Source organism: Maylandia zebra, linkage group LG23 (assembly GCF_041146795.1).
Source record: "Maylandia zebra isolate NMK-2024a linkage group LG23, Mzebra_GT3a, whole genome shotgun sequence".
NCBI lineage: Eukaryota > Metazoa > Chordata > Actinopteri > Cichliformes > Cichlidae > Maylandia > Maylandia zebra.
In genome coordinates this window covers 42,451,818-42,471,922 of record NC_135188.1, presented here as the reverse complement: position 1 = coordinate 42,471,922, position 20,105 = coordinate 42,451,818, and the positions used below count along the sequence as shown (strand labels likewise).

Sequence of the window (20,105 nt, the reverse complement as noted above, 5' to 3'; positions counted from 1 at the left end):
GTGAAATCCTTTGTGTTTAACTGTCCGTAGAGTCCATGTGCATACTGTTTTGGTTTTACAGCTCTTTGAACGCCTGCCTACATCCAAGAGCTTGTTTTCTCTTGACCTGCGATCACCAGAACATAGAGAAATCTCCACTGCCACCCACAGCCAAGGGACTATTTACCCAGATGTGAATTGAATTCTATTTAAAAAAAATTTAAATGTTGTTTCATTTACTCATTTATTATAGATGTTCTATTTAGCAAATACTCAGAAATTGAAAAAATGCATTGATTTATTAGTAATGCTTAAAAACACTCATTACATTATTCATTATTATTATTATTATTATTGTGAAAAACAGTCTGCAAGTCTGAAGAAATGTTTGATTTTTAAGCCCCAAAACATATTGAGAATATGCATATTAATGTTTATAGATGGATAATTTCCGTAATAATTTCAGTAATGTTGAAAAATACCTGGGTGAAAAAGCCTTCTGAAAATCTCCTTCGACCAGTTTTCTCTTAGTTGTTTCACCATTTGTTGTCTTAACTGGATCATAGTTACTTGTAGTGTCAATCAAAAAAACAATAAATCTGAACACCATATGCCGAACAATTGTTTTGAGCATAGTGTTAGCAACAAAATCTGCTAGCTTTTGTCATGGCCACTGAAAAAAAAACAAGACTCTGAAAAAAGTGTTGACATTTAAAAATCTACATATGTAGGTTAAATAACAACTGAAAAATGCTTTGCAGTCTTAAACAAATATAAAAAGACATGTTTATATAAGTAAAAAAGTAAAGAGCAGTTGTCCCCAACTTTTTCTAACCTAGCATACAGTGCATGCTAGCAGCTAGCCAAAGTAAGTTCCTCATTTGGTGGCTTACAAAAGTAAAAAGATCTAAATTACTTTTTCTTTTTTATAGAAACAGAAAAGACAAATATCTGTAATATCCAATTGTGTATTTCAAAATCCTCAAATACTGCAAGTTCAGATATGTGCAGAGTACAAAAAAGTACCATTAATATTTAGATGTAGATTCAACACAAATCTTATAAGAATTGCACAACAACAGCTTTTTATCTCACAATCATAATTTTACTGTTTTGTAACATACAACAGAAATTAATATAAATATAAATAAATATTGTTATTGTTATTACTGGTATATATTTTTTACTTCCAAAAGAATGACAAGACAGACATCATTAGGTGACAGATTACAGGGGAGACATTAATTTACTTTTTAATTCAGTTGTTACAAAGTGCAACACATTTGTTGTATTTACCTGTAACTGGACCGATGTCAGACTTACTTCAATTTCTCTGCAGATTCTGCAGTTTCTATGGGTCTCCAATGGCTGCTTGATATTACCAAGGAATCCCAATTCATTTTGAAAAGCTAAAATTTTAAAGACAATATCTTATATTAGCCAAGAAAATGTGTAATGGAAGAGGCAGGACATGTAAGAACAAATTAAAGTATCAACTCAGTAAAGTAATATATAAGCATATACAAAAAATGTACAAAACAAATAGTACATTTAATGACAAAACCAAATACACGGACATAATGTTGAATCTAAAAACAAAACAGCAATAAATAAATAAATAATCCCTTTAGGTTATGTCAAACCACTAAATAACGTCAAACTTAAAGGACCGTACCATATGTTCATTCATTAAAATTAATCAGTCTCACCATAATGTCCATTTAGTTCTGGATTCGTCTATATGAACATCTGAGAACTCCAGAAATACCACTTAATGGACCTGGTGAAACTGCTGAACGATCTCCACGTCTCAACTTTCAAACAAACATGGACAAAAAGTCCGTAAAGTGCTCAGAAAACAATTTAAAAAAAATAAATTGTGCAACAAACAGAAAAATTCCTCTTGATGAGGAAAATCATTTTCTAAGAATTAAATCTTTGACTACTTCCTCAACAGCTGCTTCAAGCCACCGGCTACCTCTCTTGAGCATTTTTCAAGTCTCTCTATGATTTTAAACCATAGTATAATAATTTAAAACTGATTGGAGAGTGAAACGCCTCTAAGTGCCGGAACGATCTTCTAACTATCAGGACAGTCCCCCAAGGTGTGCCTCTTGGTTGCAGCTGGGGTTAACAATGTGTGCACTTACAAAAGTGTGCACTGAAAGAGTGAAAGAGCTGTGAGCTCAAGCAAAATGAAAGGAGAGGCAGTAAAATCAGATGTGATTGTGAGGAAAATGTATTAGAACTTAGCTCTAAGAAGAAACAGAAGGCTTCTGCATTGTTGGATGGAGATTTCAAAGCAGAGTTATCTGAATAAATCTTCACAGTGTGCATGGAGGAACGAACCAGCTGTGGTTCGGTGTACCGTGGCCAGGATCCCAGGAAGGATATGGGTCAGTATTTACAGTGGGACCTTTTAGTGTAATTAATGATGACATTCGGCGTAACTAAAGCCTCGGTGTCATGATGCTGCATTCTTGTCATATGGGACAGTTGGACACTATGCCGCCACCGCCAAACTTCTCATTTGATCAGTTCTCTGTTTATAGAAATCTATTTTCTCAACCTGATGAAAATGAATCAGGGTCAGCCACAGAATGCTCTGCAGTACTTTCTGTCACATTCCTTTATGTAATGGCTCATTTTTGCCATCCTTCCCATATGCCACAAATACAGACAACCATGTCTCAATCTGGTTTCAGGAAGTGTTTAACTCTTCACTTTAATGAGACAGCCTGTCTGTCATATTAGCTTCAATCAAACGAGAAGATTGATATAGACCAGGCTGTAATTGCGAGCTTGCTTTCAGTCACGCTTGGTAAATACACCTAAGTGAGCAGAATGAAAGAACACTGAGTGTTTCTTATGAATGATCCACTAACTACACCTGAACTCTGAGCATCTGCAGATATCAAGGGTAGTGTGATCTTAAAGGACATTCAAAAACAGAATGATGATTACGAGCAAAGGAAAATGGATACACACATATATATCACGCAAAAAAAGAGCTGATTACTGATTATTGCTTTTCTTGTTTATGCTTGGTAGTTGCTTCACTGAGAGCAGAAACATGAGACCTTCTGGAGCCAATTCTGGTCTTCGAGAGACAGCGAGAACTAATAATCGAGGACCTTTCTCCTCATGGACAGATTGCAAACATCTACTCTCACAATATGAGTTTTCCACAAAATGTCACACATTATAGAAGCTTCGTTGACAAATGAAAGTTTTTACACCTTACACACACACATACTAAAAAACTGAGGGTATTATAGACTGCTTCCACAATCTGCAGTTGGGGTAAATTTAGATAGGAGTGATGTTTTAAGTAAATACAAGGCCTCTGCGTCCCTGATAGGACTGATCGCTGGTGACACTAATATTATAATTATTTAAAAAAAAAATCTTAATATGAACGCAATGATTTATCATGGGTCATGCCTGTTCTCTTCTTGTACAGTCAGTCCAGACTGCGTTCATAATTAACTGAAACTAAATGTGTGCCCAGCTCAGAAACCCCAGCCAGGAGATGGGAATGACAGGCTCAGAAAAAAAACCCAACAAACACATGAGATGCAAGACAAAACAAGTCAATAAGTGAGTCCCAGAGGTACAGATAATCTTAAACTGGGAGTTTCCAGTCAAAAGCAAAGTTAATATAAACCTTTGCTTAAATCTTTCTTTCAAATATATGCAAAGACTTTAAAATGGAATTAATATATATAAGTTTTACACACACAACAGATTGTTCTATTATGACACTCGGTGTTGATTTTTCCTTTCATCTGCCCCCGTCCTACATCACCTAAAGAATGAATTCAAACGGTGAAAGACCAAACACTTCCTGAAACCTGCAGCCTCAGTCGAGCCTGTTATGGAAGACGAGCATCGATCATCGATCACACTGAGCTGAAACGTGTCTCTGTGGTTAGGTGGAACCCGGCGGTGTCACTGTGAGAGGAAGTAAGCTCTTCAGATTACTGTCTCCATCCGCTTTTTAAGAAGTAACAAATAGAGCCTCTTTCAGGCTGATGACGACCATGCAGTTTGGAAACTGTACAGATTACTGAATGGACTTCATCACAAGGAACTATGTAAACTTTCAAGTCAAGTAAAAAAAAAAAAAAAACGAAACAAAAAAACAAGACAGTACACCAAAGAAAAGATTTCAAGTGAGCAACAGCAGCATTATGATAGTGTTCCTGTTTTCACATGCTCTACGGTCTGCTCTGCAGGCAGAGACGTGCAGCAACAAGAGTTGTGCCACTGACACAAACTCCTAGCTGGTAATGAACTAAACACTCCTTGGCATTAAAAAAGTTTCTAGGAGTCAACCAATGTCTGCGTGTCGCTGACAGAACTCTTCCTCTGAACGTCTCAGGGCTACCATTGTCACAAACAGACCGTAGAAAAACAGTAGCTTATTACAATATAAATACTTGAATAATAAAAAGACAAGGGGTGCTTGATTCACTTTACCTTGATGTTTCCCCTCCTGAGACTGTTGAGGCGTCTGAAGTGGTAAATCAAGCACCCCTCAGATAGCTCAGAGATCTGAAAAGGACTTTCAAACATTTATTGTATGTACACGGTCAAAGTGTTGGGACAGCAAGCTAAAGTTAGTCTTTTTCTTTTTGCTGGTGTCGTTATTGTGGCGCACTCCAGTTTATCATACTGCAGATGCCAAAAACACAACTTGAATGAACAGCAAGGCCAATCCCCTCAAGATCACGTCTGAATGACAAATGCATATTTATACAACAGATGGACCTACAGTATTAAAGACTAAAGGCAAGTATCAAGGCATTATCACTTTGTCCTGTCCGAACTCTGAAAGCACTTCTAGTCAGACAACAAATTGTAAGACACATTAATGAGCTGTGAAGACAAACTTTGTTTAACGCACCAATTGTACCTGCAACACCGTGAACATTTACATGAGCTCAAATGATAATTTTATATAGACCAAGTGTTTATCTAAACTTTCTGAATGTTTGAAATCGGTAAGGGTTCAGAACATTTAAGGATTATTACAGTTAAGTTATTTCATCATATTTGTTGGAAAAAAACCCCCATTGAGTTAGACTGCTGAATAATAACAAAGCAGCTCCCCAAATTGTAAAAATAGCAGTCCCCCAAATGGCCACTTGGGGCTGGCTCCAAAATCAAGTCAATGCCCACTGAATCCAACATTAAAATGCTTTTTTAATTTTAAAGATTTGATTTTGGTAGGGTGGATCATCAAACATCGATAGTATTGATACCAACCCCGCTATTGATACTAGCGTGATAGAATGGATACTTTTGTTTCCACTATGTAGCCCACTGAATTGTGATAAACAAATTATGTTTTTGGAAATGAAAAAATAAACCTCCAACATGCACCATGAAAAATGTCTGAAAACTTTTGTGTTGACCGTCACATCTGTTTTATTTTGATGTGACCAAAAGGTGAAAGGTGTGTTTTAATTAGAGATGGCACGATACCACTTTTTAATGTCCGATAACGATTCCGATATCATAAATTTGGATATCTGCCGATACCGACATGAATCCGATATAGTGTATTTTGTAATCAATAAAACTTTTTTTTTTATAAATATCTTGCTGCATTTTGTAGAAGTTCATACTCAAGTTTTAAAAAAACAAGAGACTGAAGTTATTCAGTTATACCTGTATGCAAAAAATACACTCCACCCAAAACATTTTATAGTTCAGCAACACTGATCAATCTAATAAATTTAAACCTACACCATCCTCCCTATTCTGGTATTTTAAAGAGTACTTAGTGGAAATATTAAGCAACCTAACTAATAGGGTTGCCAACTCCCAGCAAAAATATTAGGGAACCACCCCTCGCCCTCCACCTCATGATGCTTAATCGACATAATCAACTTTAATGCACGTGTAAAGCAAATGCACAGAAATCAATTATTTTTCTACAATAATTAAATAGATTCAACATCTTTCTTCAACAGAATTGCAGACTGCACAGATGGTACCTTCCCAAAGGAAAAAGTACTATAGCTTACTAGGATGTATATTAGACTTAATAGTTACTATATACAATAATGGATTTCTATACATTTAATCAGATGACCACTTTGGTTGTAAGATTCAGATAATTATTTATTCAAAGTTTTTAAACATAACTAAGTGATTTATGTTTAAAATCCTGCTTAAACGTTTAAAAAAAAAATAACTTACTGAACTGTAAAAATTTTAAAAAAGGAATATATGACATAACAAAGAAAAGTATTTCCTTGTGCCCCCCTTTTCCCTGTTAATGTCCAACCTGGCCCCTGACAAAACTTTGCTAGACCCGCCCCTGCACAGTTACCAGCTGTCAGCTACATAGAAAAGGATCCTGGTGTTATTTGTCTCTCAGAAACAGTTCATAACTTCAACTCATTCATGTCACCTAAAAGGTAAACCTGTTTCTCCATCACCTGTTCAGCTCTGATGATTCAGTAAGGACATCTCCTGGTTTCATCTTCATGTTTCCCTCTCACCACATAACCAAACCAATATCATGACCAGCAGCTTTACAGCTGTGGCTCCAGCAAACATCAGCTGATACTAGAAATTAATATTAAATACATTCTAACAACAGCTGATCACGCTTAAACGTGCTGCTGTTGTTTACCCGCTGGTCTCCTCTTTCTGGCGCAAAGTGGGCGATAAACAAATAAGAAAGACGGGACTTGCGACAGAAAAGCCGATCAGCTGATCATGATCAGTTTCATGTTTGAAGTAATAACAGGAGAGGGAAGGGGAGCGAATGAGAGAAGTAGATGCAACTGTGGAGCAAAGACAGAATAACTCCAGCTTTGTGTCTATTTTTTTAATTCTAGCTGAAGTACGGGACAAATCGCTGCCATTTCACCTCAATATGGAACTCCAATGGCCAGTCCAGCTGTGGCTCACTATATCAGTTGTTAAGCTTAACGTGGAAATACTCTGCAAACATTCAGGGATGAACTTACACACTTTACTTCTCTGGGATAGTTTTCTCTGAGATCAAATGCTGCAGTTAGGAAGCATGTACCGAGGCTCCAAATGCGCCAACAGACCGCCGACATGTCTCGCAGACAACAGCCGCTCTGTCACGTGACACATACTACTCCCATGCGACAAGCTGGGTTACGCCAAGTAGCGCGTTTTGTGAGGTGATTTTGTGATACTTCGTATCAAATTACATTTTTTATTTCCCTCCGATATCCGATCCAGTAATTTAGGTCAGTATCGGACCGATACGTAATATCGGATCGGTCCATCTCTAGTTTTAATATATGGTTGAAAGTAAAAGTCACAGTGATTTAGTGGTCATTAAAATGTGCTCTGGATTTGCATTAAGGAGTTAATGATTTAATGATTCATCTGTAGGGTCATGACAAACTACTGCATTCTGTACACTAGTGTTAGTTAGCTGTGTCGCTTTGTAGCAATTAAAACCAAAAATCTGAAGTGTTTCCAAATAATGATAACGATGATCCGCTTAAAGCATGCCGGACATTTGAATTTTATATTGACATCTGGTCTGTGTAGTTCATGTTTTGTTGTTACTCGTCCAGGTTACATCCAGGAACAATCCAGGAAGCTGTGATTGGCACATGCAGGCAGTGATTCAGTGAGCACTTGATTTGCAGGTGATACATTTTAGCTGTTAGGAGCCAAAATTGTGATCAAGATTAAAATGTAATTAACTGCAGCCCTAAGAACGGTGTTCAAAAAAGCACCGTGTAGAGTTACTCTCATTATTAATCAGAGTCTTCATATTGATTTGTAGATTTTAAATACAACAGGATACATTTTCACATCGCTTGGCAACCGGTAAATCTTAAAAGAATGAGATGGAATCATTAAAAGCACCAGCTTCGCCATCAATAAACATGCTACTCCCTTTGGGAAATCTCTGCAGAGCATGCCACGCATTTAAACTTCAGTGTAATATAAATTATTAAATTTAAATTCAGAGGACATTAATTCTTTCTAACTTGTAATTTTCTTCACATTGGGTAGCATGAGAGCTCATACAAATGGCCACTTTTGAAGAATAGCAGATGGCATAAATGTAAAAGACAAATCGTTGTATACTAATGTTTCATGTCACCTCTTTCTGCCATGCACACTTTCATGATGAAGCACTGATAAGCCACACTGCTCATCGTGCTCACCACGTATGGAAGCCCTAAGGTTAAATTCACTCAGCAATGCACACGACAGATGGGAGTGCTGCAATGAGGAGAGGACGTCTCATATTCATGTCGCCCAAATGACTGTGAAAACCTGCAGTTTGATCGCTGTCCAACTTTAGCTCTCTGTCCCATTACTTCCTTTTTTTGACACAGTTGGGATTTAGCGAGTCAGAAAGTGAAGTATTGGGCGTACAGCTCCTCTTCTTTTGTGACGTATTCTTTGCTTTTTCCTGGATTCATCCGCGCAGGGTCCGATGGTGTCGCAGAGTTGGCTTCAGGAAGGCTGAGGGAGGGAAGAAAAACATCTGTTAGAATAATGAGGAGGCAGAAGCTCGAGGACAGAGAAATGCTCTGTCAGGAATTCACAGGCTTACAGATGTACGCAATCAGATGGTCACAGATTTTTAGCTGACAAGCTCGGGAGCTTCACAGAACAGAAAATAATAGTGATTGCCTTGTTTGTTGTGATCGTTGGCAGCAGCCACTGTCAGAGCATAATGGGGGAGATCCAGTGAGTGCTCCTACTCGATGTCATACAAGTGAAGAAGTGGTGGTGTAATGTCCAAAATCCAGCATGGACATAGACTTAGACTGCCCACATTTAAGGACACATGCACAAAGGAGAGCTTGGGACTAAAACACCAAACCTAAAATTATAAATAACGCAAACTTCAAATCACCAAATCCTTTTTCTACATCCTGAATTGGACATGCCACCAGTGTACCATGATGAGGTGGGATGCTCATTCACAAAATAAGTCTAAAAGAGAAGCAATAGGACCTTTTTGCTATCAGGTAGCAATGCTGACCCCCTTCCCTCTGGAAACTGGGGCAATCATGGCTCAAGAGTTGGGAGTTCGTCTTGTAATCGGAAGGTTGCCGGTTCGAGCCCTGGCTTGGACAGTCTCGGTCGTTGTGTCCTTGGGCAAGACACTTCACCCGTTGCCTACTGGTGGTGGTCAGAGGGCCCGGTGGCGCCAGTGTCCGGCAGCCTCGCCTCTGTCAGTGCGCCCCAGGGTGGCTGTGGCTACAATGTAGCTTGCCATCACCAGTGTGTGAATGTGTGTGTGAATGGGTGGATGACTGGATATGTAAAGCGCTTTGGGGTCCTTAGGGACTAGTAAGGCGCTATATAAATACAGGCCATTTACCATTTAACTAACATAACTGCAATATTGGATTTTTAAGATCAATATCAATACTCGCGATTTTAAAAATCTGATATTCTGACATATCAGCCGATATTTTCTTTCAGGCATACAATATGCGAACAGATTTCCTTAATGTTTGAGTGGTTATTTATTTACTTGTTTATTCTCTCCCAAGTGTGCTCTGATTACCTGCAGATTGCCCTCTAGTGGACAAACTTTTTAATGTCAACACTCTTACTATGGTAAAGACTTTTTCTCCTGTCTCTTTATTTTTGAACATTTATAAGCCATTACAAATGCAAATACTGACATACTGACAAATAGTTAATATCGGTTTATTTATTGTCTTGCCTGTAAGTTTTTTCATTGCTTATTCTGCAGATTTTGTGGAAGATACTTTGCAACCCACCTCCACCCCTCTGATACAGTCACCATGCTTTCCTTGAATGTGTTAGCAGAAGAATGGAGTCCCAGAGCAGAGTGGTTACTGCCAAATGTAAATCACTGTAGATGTAAATGTACGGACACATATGTATATTACTCAGGTGCTTCAGTTTCCATGCTATTCCTGAGCCTGCAATCAGTGCACAGGTCAGTGGAAGTTTGGACATGTTGCATAAAGCTTGGGACACTTTAAATGAACAAAAACAGTTTTTGTTATAGTTGGCTGCTCCTTTTAAGGATCCATGGCATAACGGGTGGTGGCAATGATTGGTAACTGTTTAGATATAGCAAGATTGCACAATACGAGCACAAAAGAAGCAGTAAAGTAAAAAAACAACACAAAAACATGACAGACTTCAGCTTTAAACTAAACTGCAGCTCGATTACGAGATGGGAAAAAGTTGGAGAACTTTCAAACAAAGTCTGCGGTTCAGCTGCAGTTTATACCCTCGAGCCTCAGACCTCCCAATGATTTCTAATCAACGGCCGCAGCAAACAGAACTCCTTCATTTGTTTGTCCACTGCCTTCTGTGGAGAGAACAAAGCGCAAAACTATTTCTTATTTCTTTCTCTTTCAAGTTTTACATTTGCAAGTTGCTGCAAAGCTTTCAAAGCAATCATTTGTTTGCCTCTTTGCTTCACTCCCAGTTTAAAGTCCCACTGAGACTGATTTGTAAGTGCACTGTCTCCGGGTTGGTTCTCATCTTTTTGTAAAATATTTTTTACGAGGATTTACAGTGCATTGTCTTTGATTGCGCCACATTGAGAAAATGAAAAATGTGATGTTAATGTGCGTAATGTATCAAAAAGAGATTACATGTTCATTATTTTTGGGTGTTGACCCCGATGTAATGGAGCGAGGCTGCAGTGTTCCGTGAAATGAAAAGATCAATGCTGCACTCGTATTAGCTCGGGCCTAAATTAAAATGATAAAAAGTAGAGAACAGAAAGAAAAAGAAGTTGTCTCTCATATTTCATCTCTGGACATTGTCAGAACAAAAGGAAAAAATAGGAGTAACAGCTGGTCCATAAGTGCTGATCAAATATAAACCTCACCTCGGTTGAGGGTGAGGGGGTGAGGACAGAAAGGAGGGAAACTAAGAAGTGAGGTGAAAGATTGGGATAGTGGAAGCAGCAGCAGACATCACATAATTCACTGCTTGAATATGTGAAGTGAAGGTGAACGGTGGGCAGCAGTAGCAGAAATGCACTTTAGTTCTCACCTCCCGAAGCTCTGCAGGCCCTGATGCTGCACCACAGATTCCTGAGGATGAGGAGCATGAGGAAGAGCAAGGCTTGGCATGGGATGATGTGGAGGATGAGGAGAAGAAGGAGGAGGAGGAGGAGGATGCTGAGGAAGAGGAGCAGGAGGATAAGGGCTGAATAGGGGAAGGGGTTTCCTAAGTCGGGGGAGGGATCTCTGGAGGGGGGAGTTAGGAGGCGCAAAAGGGCCTCCTGATCCTACCTCCTCCACCTCCCGTCCCTCCTCTTCCTGTCCTTCATGAGTCATGGTGGGAGGGCTGACGAATCGGAGAGCTGAATGGCTAGGAAAGCTGGTGAAGCGGTGATCTGATTGGCTGCCTGTTTTTGACTACAGACACACATAGAGAGGCGAGACATGAATGCCGGCTATCTTTAGCTAACTCAGATCAAACTACTAACTGGTTTTAACAACGTGCCTGTCATGCTGTGTAGTTTCCATGGTAACCAAAGTGGTTAAAGCTATTAGCATCATCTCAGATAATGACCTTTAACCTAAACTTGCATCCCTGCCTAAGCAAATCCAGTGAAGAGCAGGAGTAAAGTGCTTATACGCATCTTTCAAATTCCAGTCTACTAAGTGTGATCAAAAGTTCTGTGATTCCACTCATAAAAAGCGGAAATCTTACCTGATTTAAAATGAACTGTGATCCTCTTCAAGGAATCTCCTCGTGCAGGTCTGGACTAACTCCAGTACCATTCCTGGTATTTTAAGATTACGTCCTATTCGATTCAGGTATTAATGTTGGATCTCTTCCACTATATCAGTTTCATTTTACGACAGAGGGAGTCCAAACTAACTAGTGTCATACAAAGTTTGCATTGGTATGGCCAATAAAACTGTTTTCAGTGCACTTTGAGTGGGTATATTAAGGTACACCATGTTTTTCTCCCTCAGATGTGTCAACACTGGGAAAAAAAGAGAAAAGCATGCTCCTGGTGTTGGTTGTGACCTGATGTACCACATCTTCTTATAGCTGGAGACCCAACTCATCACCAGTGATGATGTTCATCCAAAAAGGTTGGTGAGTTTGACACAGAAGTTGAGATTTTTGTGTGCAAAAAAATTGCAGAGACCACAAAGTGGTCAGAACACGGCACCCAGTGATCTAAAAGTCCAAGTTAGAAGTAGACCAGAGGTGCACAGTGGGAGAGCAGGAATATTTCATCTGGGATGTGTGGCTTTTATTTTTTTGTTTGTAAAGCTTATAGAACTTTTTGATCACACCTTGTATTATCTTACCTGGAAGGACCGCCTTCCACATGGTAGGGGAATACAATACAGTTTGTGGCAGCTTTTGCTAACACAACCGTCAATCTTTTTTAGATTTTTAGTTATCGTCTCTTCAGAGATTATGCCTTAAAATGTTTCAACATACACTGATCAGGCATAACATTATGACCACCAGCCTAATATTGCATTGGTCTACCCTTGAATTAAATCCAGTAAGTGGTGCGGAGGGGCATCCACGGATTGGACTAGTTTGTCCAGCATTGGTCCAGAATTTGGAGGCCAAGTCAACACCTCAAACTTCTTGTTGTGCTCCTCAAACCATTTCTTCTTTGTGGCAGGGCAGATTATTCTGTGCCACAGCCTTCAAGGAATACTGTTTCCATGAAAGGATGTACACGGTGTGCAACAGTGGTTAGGTAGGTGGTGCGTGTCAAATTAACATCCACATGGATGGCAGGACACAACGTTTATCACAATGTTTCCCAGAAGACAGTGTGATTGCCCAAAGCATCATCATCACCATGATCACCATGTCTGGTCAACAAACTGTGATGCTCTGACGCCTTTCTGTCAGAATCAGCATCAACTACAGTGGGGCAAAAAAGTATTTAGTCAGCCACCGATTGTGCAAGTTCCCCCACCTAAAATGATGACAGAGGTCAGTAATTTGGTCAATAACAAAAATACAACTCAATACTTTGTAACATAACCTTTGTTGGCAATAACAGAGGTCAAACGTTTACTATAGGTCTTTACCAGGTTTGCACACACAGTAGCTGGTATTTTGGCCCATTCCTCCATGCAGATCTTCTCGAGAGCAGTGATGTTTTGGGGCTGTCGCTGAGCAACACGGACTTTCAACTCCCGCCACAGATTTTCTATGGGGTTGAGGTCTGGAGACTGGCTAGGCCACTCCAGGACTTTCAAATGCTTCTTACGGAGCCACTCCTTTGTTGCCCGGGCGGTGTGTTTTGGATCATTGTCATGTTGGAAGACCCAACCTCGTTTCATCTTCAAAGTTCTCACTGATGGAAGGAGGTTTTGGCTCAAAATCTCATGATACATGGCCCCATTCATTCTGTCCTTAACACGGATCAGTCGTCCTGTCCCCTTGGCAGAAAAACAGCCCCATAGCATGATGTTTCCACCCCCATGCTTCACAGTAGGTATGGTGTTCTTGGGATGCAACTCAGTATTCTTCTTCCTCCAAACACGACGAGTTGAGTTTATACCAAAAAGTTCTACTTTGGTTTCATCTGACCACATGACATTCTCCCAATCCTCTGCTGTATCATCCATGTGCTCTCTGGCAAACTTCAGACGGGCCTGGACATGCACTGGCTTCAGCAGCGGAACACGTCTGGCACTGCGGGATTTGATTCCCTGCCGTTGTAGTGTGTTACTGATGGTGACCTTTGTTACTTTGGTCCCAGCTCTCTGCAGGTCATTCACCAGGTCCCCCCGTGTGGTTCTGGGATCTTTGCTCACCGTTCTCATGATCATTTTGACCCCACGGGATGAGATCTTGCATGGAGCCCCAGATCGAGGGAGATTATCAGTGGTCTTGTATGTCTTCCATTTTCAGATGATTGCTCCCACAGTTGATTTTTTCACACCAAGCTGCTTGCCTATTGTAGATTCACTCTTCCCAGTCTGGTGCAGGTCTACAATACTTTTCCTGGTGTCCTTCGAAAGCTCTTTGGTCTTGGCCATGGCGGAGTTTGGAGTCTGACTGTTTGAGGCTGTGGACAGGTGTCTTTTATACAGATGATGAGTTCAAACAGGTGCCATTCATACAGGTAACGAGTGGGGGACAGAAAAGCTTCTTACAGAAGACGTTACAGGTCTGTGAGAGCCAGAGATTTTCCTTGTTTGAGGTGACCAAATACTTATTTTCCACCCTGATTTACGAATAAATTCTTTACAAATCCTACCATGTGAATTCATGGATTTTTTTTTCACATTCTGTGTCTCACAGTTGAAGTGTACCTCTGGTGCAAATTACTGACCTCTGTCATCATTTTAAGTGGGGGAACTTGCACAATCGGTGGCTGACTAAATACTTTTTTGCCCCACTGTAGTTTGAGGTGCAGTAGATCATCTTTTGGACCACACAGGTCAGACAGCCTTCTGTACCCAATCATCAGTGAGCCTTGGCCACCCATGACCCTGTTGCTAGTTCACCACTGTTCCTTCCTCGGACCATTTTTGATAGATACAGACCACTGCAGGCTGGGAACACCCCACAAAAGCTGCAATTTTGGAGATGCTCTAACCTGTTCGTCAAGCTATCACAGTTTGTCCCTCGTTAAACTCGCTCAAATCCTCACGCTTGACCATTTTTCTCCTTCATCAGCTCGGGGGACAAATATTCACTTGCTCCCTGATATTTCCCACTAACAGGTGCCATGATGAAGAGATAATCAGTGTTATTTACTTCAGCTGTCAGCGGCCATAATGTTATGCCTGGTCGGTGTACGGCGAAAAGTACATTTCCTCGACTGTCACTGGACGGCTGTCACAAGGGTTTATCATATGGCCAAATGCACAATGCACTAGATTACATATTATAACAAGCAGCAGCAAAACCTCATTAATATATTTTCTACACACTGGCATTGCAATATTTTTGTAGGGGATCAACCAAATATGTTTAGCGCAAGTCAGCAAAGAATGCATGAAAAAAAGAGCATAAATTAAAATATAGGCACAGAGTAGCCTTGAATAATCTCTCAGTGTTCCCTGAGGGGACTTGCTGGAGAGAGAGAGCTGCTATCTTCTTCACTTTCTTGATATCCCCACTAGTTGGCAAACTGAGAGATTTTCCAGTCCTACACATTGGAAGCTTAGACGTGTGAGCGAAGGACTGAAGATGCATATGTTATTCAATATAAACAACCCACAGCGAGCAACACAGGCACGATTAGGAGGAGGAGGAGGATGGAAATGAGGAGACGATGAGCTGATGTTATGATACTGAAATCAAGTGTTATTGTTCTTGAATGACTCAAACTGAAGCTGTGACAGCTGTGTTCACACATGAAGGATGATGAGCAGCTTTGTACAAAGATAACAGTTATCATGAGTCGTGTGCAATGGGCACCAGGTTTCAGGAAGAACGCTCAATGGCGCTCAGACAACAGACGAAAAAATGGGAGCATAAAGAGGAAGACAAGAAGATTACACAAGCACACGGGCCGCAAACATTCTTCTTTTCTTACAGCTGGTAGCAGAACAATGCGTGAAGATAATCAGGTACAATAGCAACACAGAAGGTTTTAGTGTCCTTGTGCTTTTCTCTTGCTGCAAATCTATTTCTACATAATAAAGAAACATAGTTTATATGGATAAATTATGTTTGCTACCCTCATTAGGCGGGATAATGATCAATAACTTCATCTGGCGGCTGTAAACAAAGCTGGGTAACTATGCCAAGACGCATGCAGTGACTGCCCTGGTGTTTCTCCAATCCTCAGCCTGTTGGATGAGTTGATTCATTGCAGAGTGCAGCTCACCTTTACAGGTTTCACTGGTTTGAATTTATGACTCAAGGGGATTACTTCCATTTATCTTCAAGGATGATCTCAGTACATTTGCACTATATATCATATGTTGGGTGTTTGAGTATGTAATAAATGATAAGAAATATGTGTTTGGTACGTGGATGTGGGTCTTTACATTCTCTGGAGTTCATACAGTGTTAAAGATAGATCCTTACAGTAAAACACTCAGTCATACATTTAAGCCGTTTTCACACATGCACGGCAGGCCTGAACTTTTCAATATCAGCAGTGGGAACGGCATTAAACAGTGTTTTCTTTTTAACCCGTGTGGTCCTTGTTTGTGGCAATTAACTAAATGCAGGCAATTATCTAGAGAGTTAAAAGCAAGCGAGCAGGCATCGTATGTCCTGCTGTGCGCTACATGTCAGAAGGGACCACCAGAGTTCATGTGTGAAAACGACTTAATACTTACCGGGTAAATAGGTGAAGCAGATGACTTCAGCTGTACAGAAGTTTGGTATGCTGTAAGACTGAAGTATCCACACCATTCACAGTGAAAAAAAGCAGTGTGGAATGAGCCCACTCACCTTAATAAGAGGGTTGATGACACCGACATTGGCACTGGAGTTAAAGACCTTGTTGAATCCTGTCTCTCGGTTGACCAACTCCAGCTGGTAGAACTTCTTGTCATCCTATATAAAAAAATGACAACATGTTGCAGTCAAACTCCACCCCAATCAAAACACACTCCACTATTCTTCTGTCTGTTTGCCAACACACATTTTTAATAGTCACAGTTTCATAAAGTTTGCATTCCCTCAGTATTTTCAACTAAAACTACACCAAATCAATAATTTCTTGACTCACTGTCCTGCATTCGAAGGATAAGCAAGCGCACATACACGATCCTGTTTACACACATGGATTCATAATTTAAAGAATAACAAAGTGAATTGTGGATCAGCATCTTGAAAAAAGTCTACTGAGATCCCGACTGACACACAGCAGAACCACAAAGGGCGGTTCCACATTAAGACTTCATGAAGTTATCAGCAGCATGCTGCAAAGACACAGGTCCTCCACAGTGCCTCGAAGGGCCACGCACAAGGAGTGAGAGTGAAGAAGTAGAGACATCGCTCAAACCGAGTTCTGCTTATCAACATTTAACTGCATCGCAGGATCTTTATCAAATCCCAAAGACGCAGCTTGCTCGCTAACTTTTCTTTCCTAAGTAAACAACATCTGCTGGTCGAGACCCTTACATGCAGTCAGATGAAGGAACTTTCAAAGAAATACATTTTTAACCCTGAGAACTGTTGAATGTTTGACCTCGCTTCCAGCGATTAATCCTTGATTTAGACTTTCTCACGAACTGCATGTCTATTTTTCAGTTTACTCCTCAGAGACTATCCCATGCCAAGATCTGGACTCATGGACCCCCGCGTCTACTCACCACCAGCTTTTTGACCAGAGCTTCTCTTTCAGTCACCATCTCTCTGAGCTCTGCGATCACATGCAGGTCTTCTGGTCGGCTTTCTCTGTTTCTTAACTTCTCCTCTGTGCCCTCCAACCTGGATGCACCCAGGAAACATTAAGAGTTAAATAAACAGGAACAAAGTGTGGCACCAGAGAGACAAAAGGAAGACAAAACAGAGACAACTTTGATCTATCTTGAAACAGTAGCAGCCCAAAAGAGCCACAGAAGAGGTTTCATCACACGGTTTTATGTCTTACAGTATTTGTAGAGCAGAAATCTTGTCTTTGAGGACCTCCTGGGCCTTGTTGAAGTCAGCCAGCATGATTTGTGTTTCTCTCTGATGGATTGCATTGAGCTCCCCCATCTCTCGCTCGTGTCTCTTTGCAAGGTCTTGTTCATGAGCTCTGCAGCAAAGACAGAAGTCATAAATGAATAAATCATTAGGCGAACTTTTCTGCTAGATGCATATTTCCTAAAGTGCCACCAAGTATCACAAGTTTACACTTAAATAATAATCACTTTGGGACTTTTCCTCTGCCTCTATACCAGTACATTTAATTTCCCGGAAGGGGGACCTGTGACATTGACATCGCATTTCAGTAAATTATAGAGGCCGACAGCAAGATGTGCAGCTGCAAAGTGAACTCTGCTGGGACACAAAGCACAGCTGGTACAGGGAGCATCCGGTCCCTCAGTGCTTACTGTGTCAATGTCAGAGTGTTAATTTATGTGTCTGCAATCTAAGTTAAAGAACGTAATGAAGAGTGTGCTTCATTTACATATGGGGACCATTAGAATTAAACTTCCTATAAGAAATGTGAAGAAGCAGAGCCAGGGTTACTGGCACAGGCTGCCAACGCTTGCACGAGTAGCGGACGAACATCCGTCTTTAATGGCTGTGGTTTTGCTTTCACATTTTCTTTTTAGCATCACTCACTCATTAAAGTAACTGTTTTTACAAGCTTAACACTGGACAGTAGCACTCAAACCACTAGAAAAGGGCATTTCAGCAATTCTTGAGGAATTTTAATTTAAAAAAAACTATCCTAATATAATTAGTGTTTTCTCACATTGGGGCAGACAAATATGACAGAAAGTCTGTGTTACGAACAACAAATTAAGCTTGAAAGACGCTGACATTTACCCTGTTGGAATACTTCATTAAAGCTGGAGAAGCAAACATAGTCACAGTGGTCTTTAGGTTATAAAAAAGAGCACGGGAGTCAAAATGCGGTAGGCAAAAGACTTTGTGGCGTTTTTCCACGCAAGAAAAATGAAACCAGTGCACGAGTGCCTTAACTTGCATTCTAGCCACCAGATGGCGACAGTGGTGGCTACAAAAAGACTGGATCCTACAGAAACCTATGGTTTGTGTGTTGACCTCTATAAACATTTTCCTGCTGAGTTTATGAGCCAATTTTGGATCTTATTAAATAAAAAATTAAGTCTGTTTTGTAAATCTTGATCATCCCATGTTCCAAAACGGAGGATTATCTGGGCTATGCTGATTGGCTAGCCACCTGTGACTGACAATGAGGGTATAATATGCAGACAGACCAAGCCCTGCTCCAAACCAAGATGGCAATTAAATACCATGAATGTCTTCATGGTAGCTACATCCATCTTTTATACTGCCTGTCGTAAAGCTGGAAGGCAACACTGATTCATTTTAAGTCAATACAAACTCTGCTGGCTTAGAACAGATAGGCTGGAGTTGTGGAAGCAGGCGTGTAAAACATGAAACTCTGAGCTGAGAGGTCCTTTACCCACTTTATCTAAAGCATGATGCTGATAACGCTGTGCTTGATTTAGAGCAAAACATGTTTAAAGTTCACCAGAAACTGATCAGAATACAGTATTAATATAAATAAATGCTTACACTGATAGATCTGGACATCTATAGACTTTGTTGTTTTACTGGGTATTATATAGCTATGGCTTCAATAAACAAAGTACTGGTGTTTTAACTGAAATGGTCAGACAGAGCTACACTGGAAAAAAATTTGCATATGTGAAAATGAAATAAAAATATATTTTTAGACTGTGAAAAACACGTCTAATGTAAAGTGGCTTGAAAAAACTGCACTTATGAATAAACGTGACTTTTTTCAGTAAATCCTCAGAAAAAGACTAAAAATACAGACGCAAGTTTAACATGATTTCACAAATGTGATGTCATCTTTACTTAAAAGGCAGCTGTGAAATTCTAGTTTTATGCTGTGAATGCATATTTAAAATTGGATGGTTGATGCAAAAATTTCACAAATATTATTTACTTAAATACTCTTATATAAGCAAGAGTATTTAAGGGTAATGGGAGGATAATGTCTGCTGAGCTACTGAACCTTATCTGATGGTTAGCTTCGCTGCGGACCCGCAGCACCTCTTTGCCCTTCAGCTCCAGCTCTCTGGTTAGCGTGTCGATGGTTTCGTTCAGAGAGTGAATCTCATGGTCCAGATCGGTGATACGGTTGCTACGGGAACACAGCTCCGCTTGCAGGTCTGAGATACGAATTAAGAGATCTTGTTCCTAGAGGATGCACATAAGACAGAATAGGCAGTTATTTGCTAGAAGGCTTTTAAACCTTGAGATCACTTAGGGCGAAACACTGAGAGACAAGAACAAAAACAGAACTAAACCACTGTCAGTGTCACCTGCTTTTGGCTGTGCTCCATGGCTTTCTCTAGCTCTCGTTTGGTGGCAGCGTGTTCTTTGAGGTGGATTTGCTTCAGATGCTCGATGGCTGTCGCGTGGAGGTGGTTCAGTTCTGCACGAAGAGAGGCTGCAGGAAAGAGACGCCACAGGTAATGTGAGGGATCATTTCTTATGTAGTTTATGTAGAAAAATGACAACAG

General features: G+C 40.3%; 1 protein-coding gene across 3 annotated transcripts in view; it reads right to left on the bottom strand.

The window, feature by feature from the left end:
• Positions 1-4,543: 4,543 nt before the first annotated feature.
• The window catches only part of fam184aa (family with sequence similarity 184 member Aa), a 75,784-nt gene continuing 60,222 nt past the window's right edge, over positions 4,544-20,105 (bottom strand). For 2 of the 3 annotated variants that reach the window (XM_076879976.1, XM_014412224.3), the window contains exons 18-24: positions 19,905-20,032; positions 19,595-19,779; positions 17,507-17,653; positions 17,226-17,343; positions 16,360-16,464; positions 11,241-11,366; positions 4,544-8,463 (exon numbers count right to left, since the gene is read on the bottom strand). In XM_076879976.1, coding sequence (XP_076736091.1) covers positions 8,455-8,463; positions 11,241-11,366; positions 16,360-16,464; positions 17,226-17,343; positions 17,507-17,653; positions 19,595-19,779; positions 19,905-20,032 — 818 coding nt within the window. In that variant the 3' untranslated portion in view covers positions 4,544-8,454. The remainder of the gene's footprint in view (positions 8,464-11,240; positions 11,367-16,359; positions 16,465-17,225; positions 17,344-17,506; positions 17,654-19,594; positions 19,780-19,904; positions 20,033-20,105) is intronic. The other variant, XM_076879977.1, reaches the window with a different exon arrangement.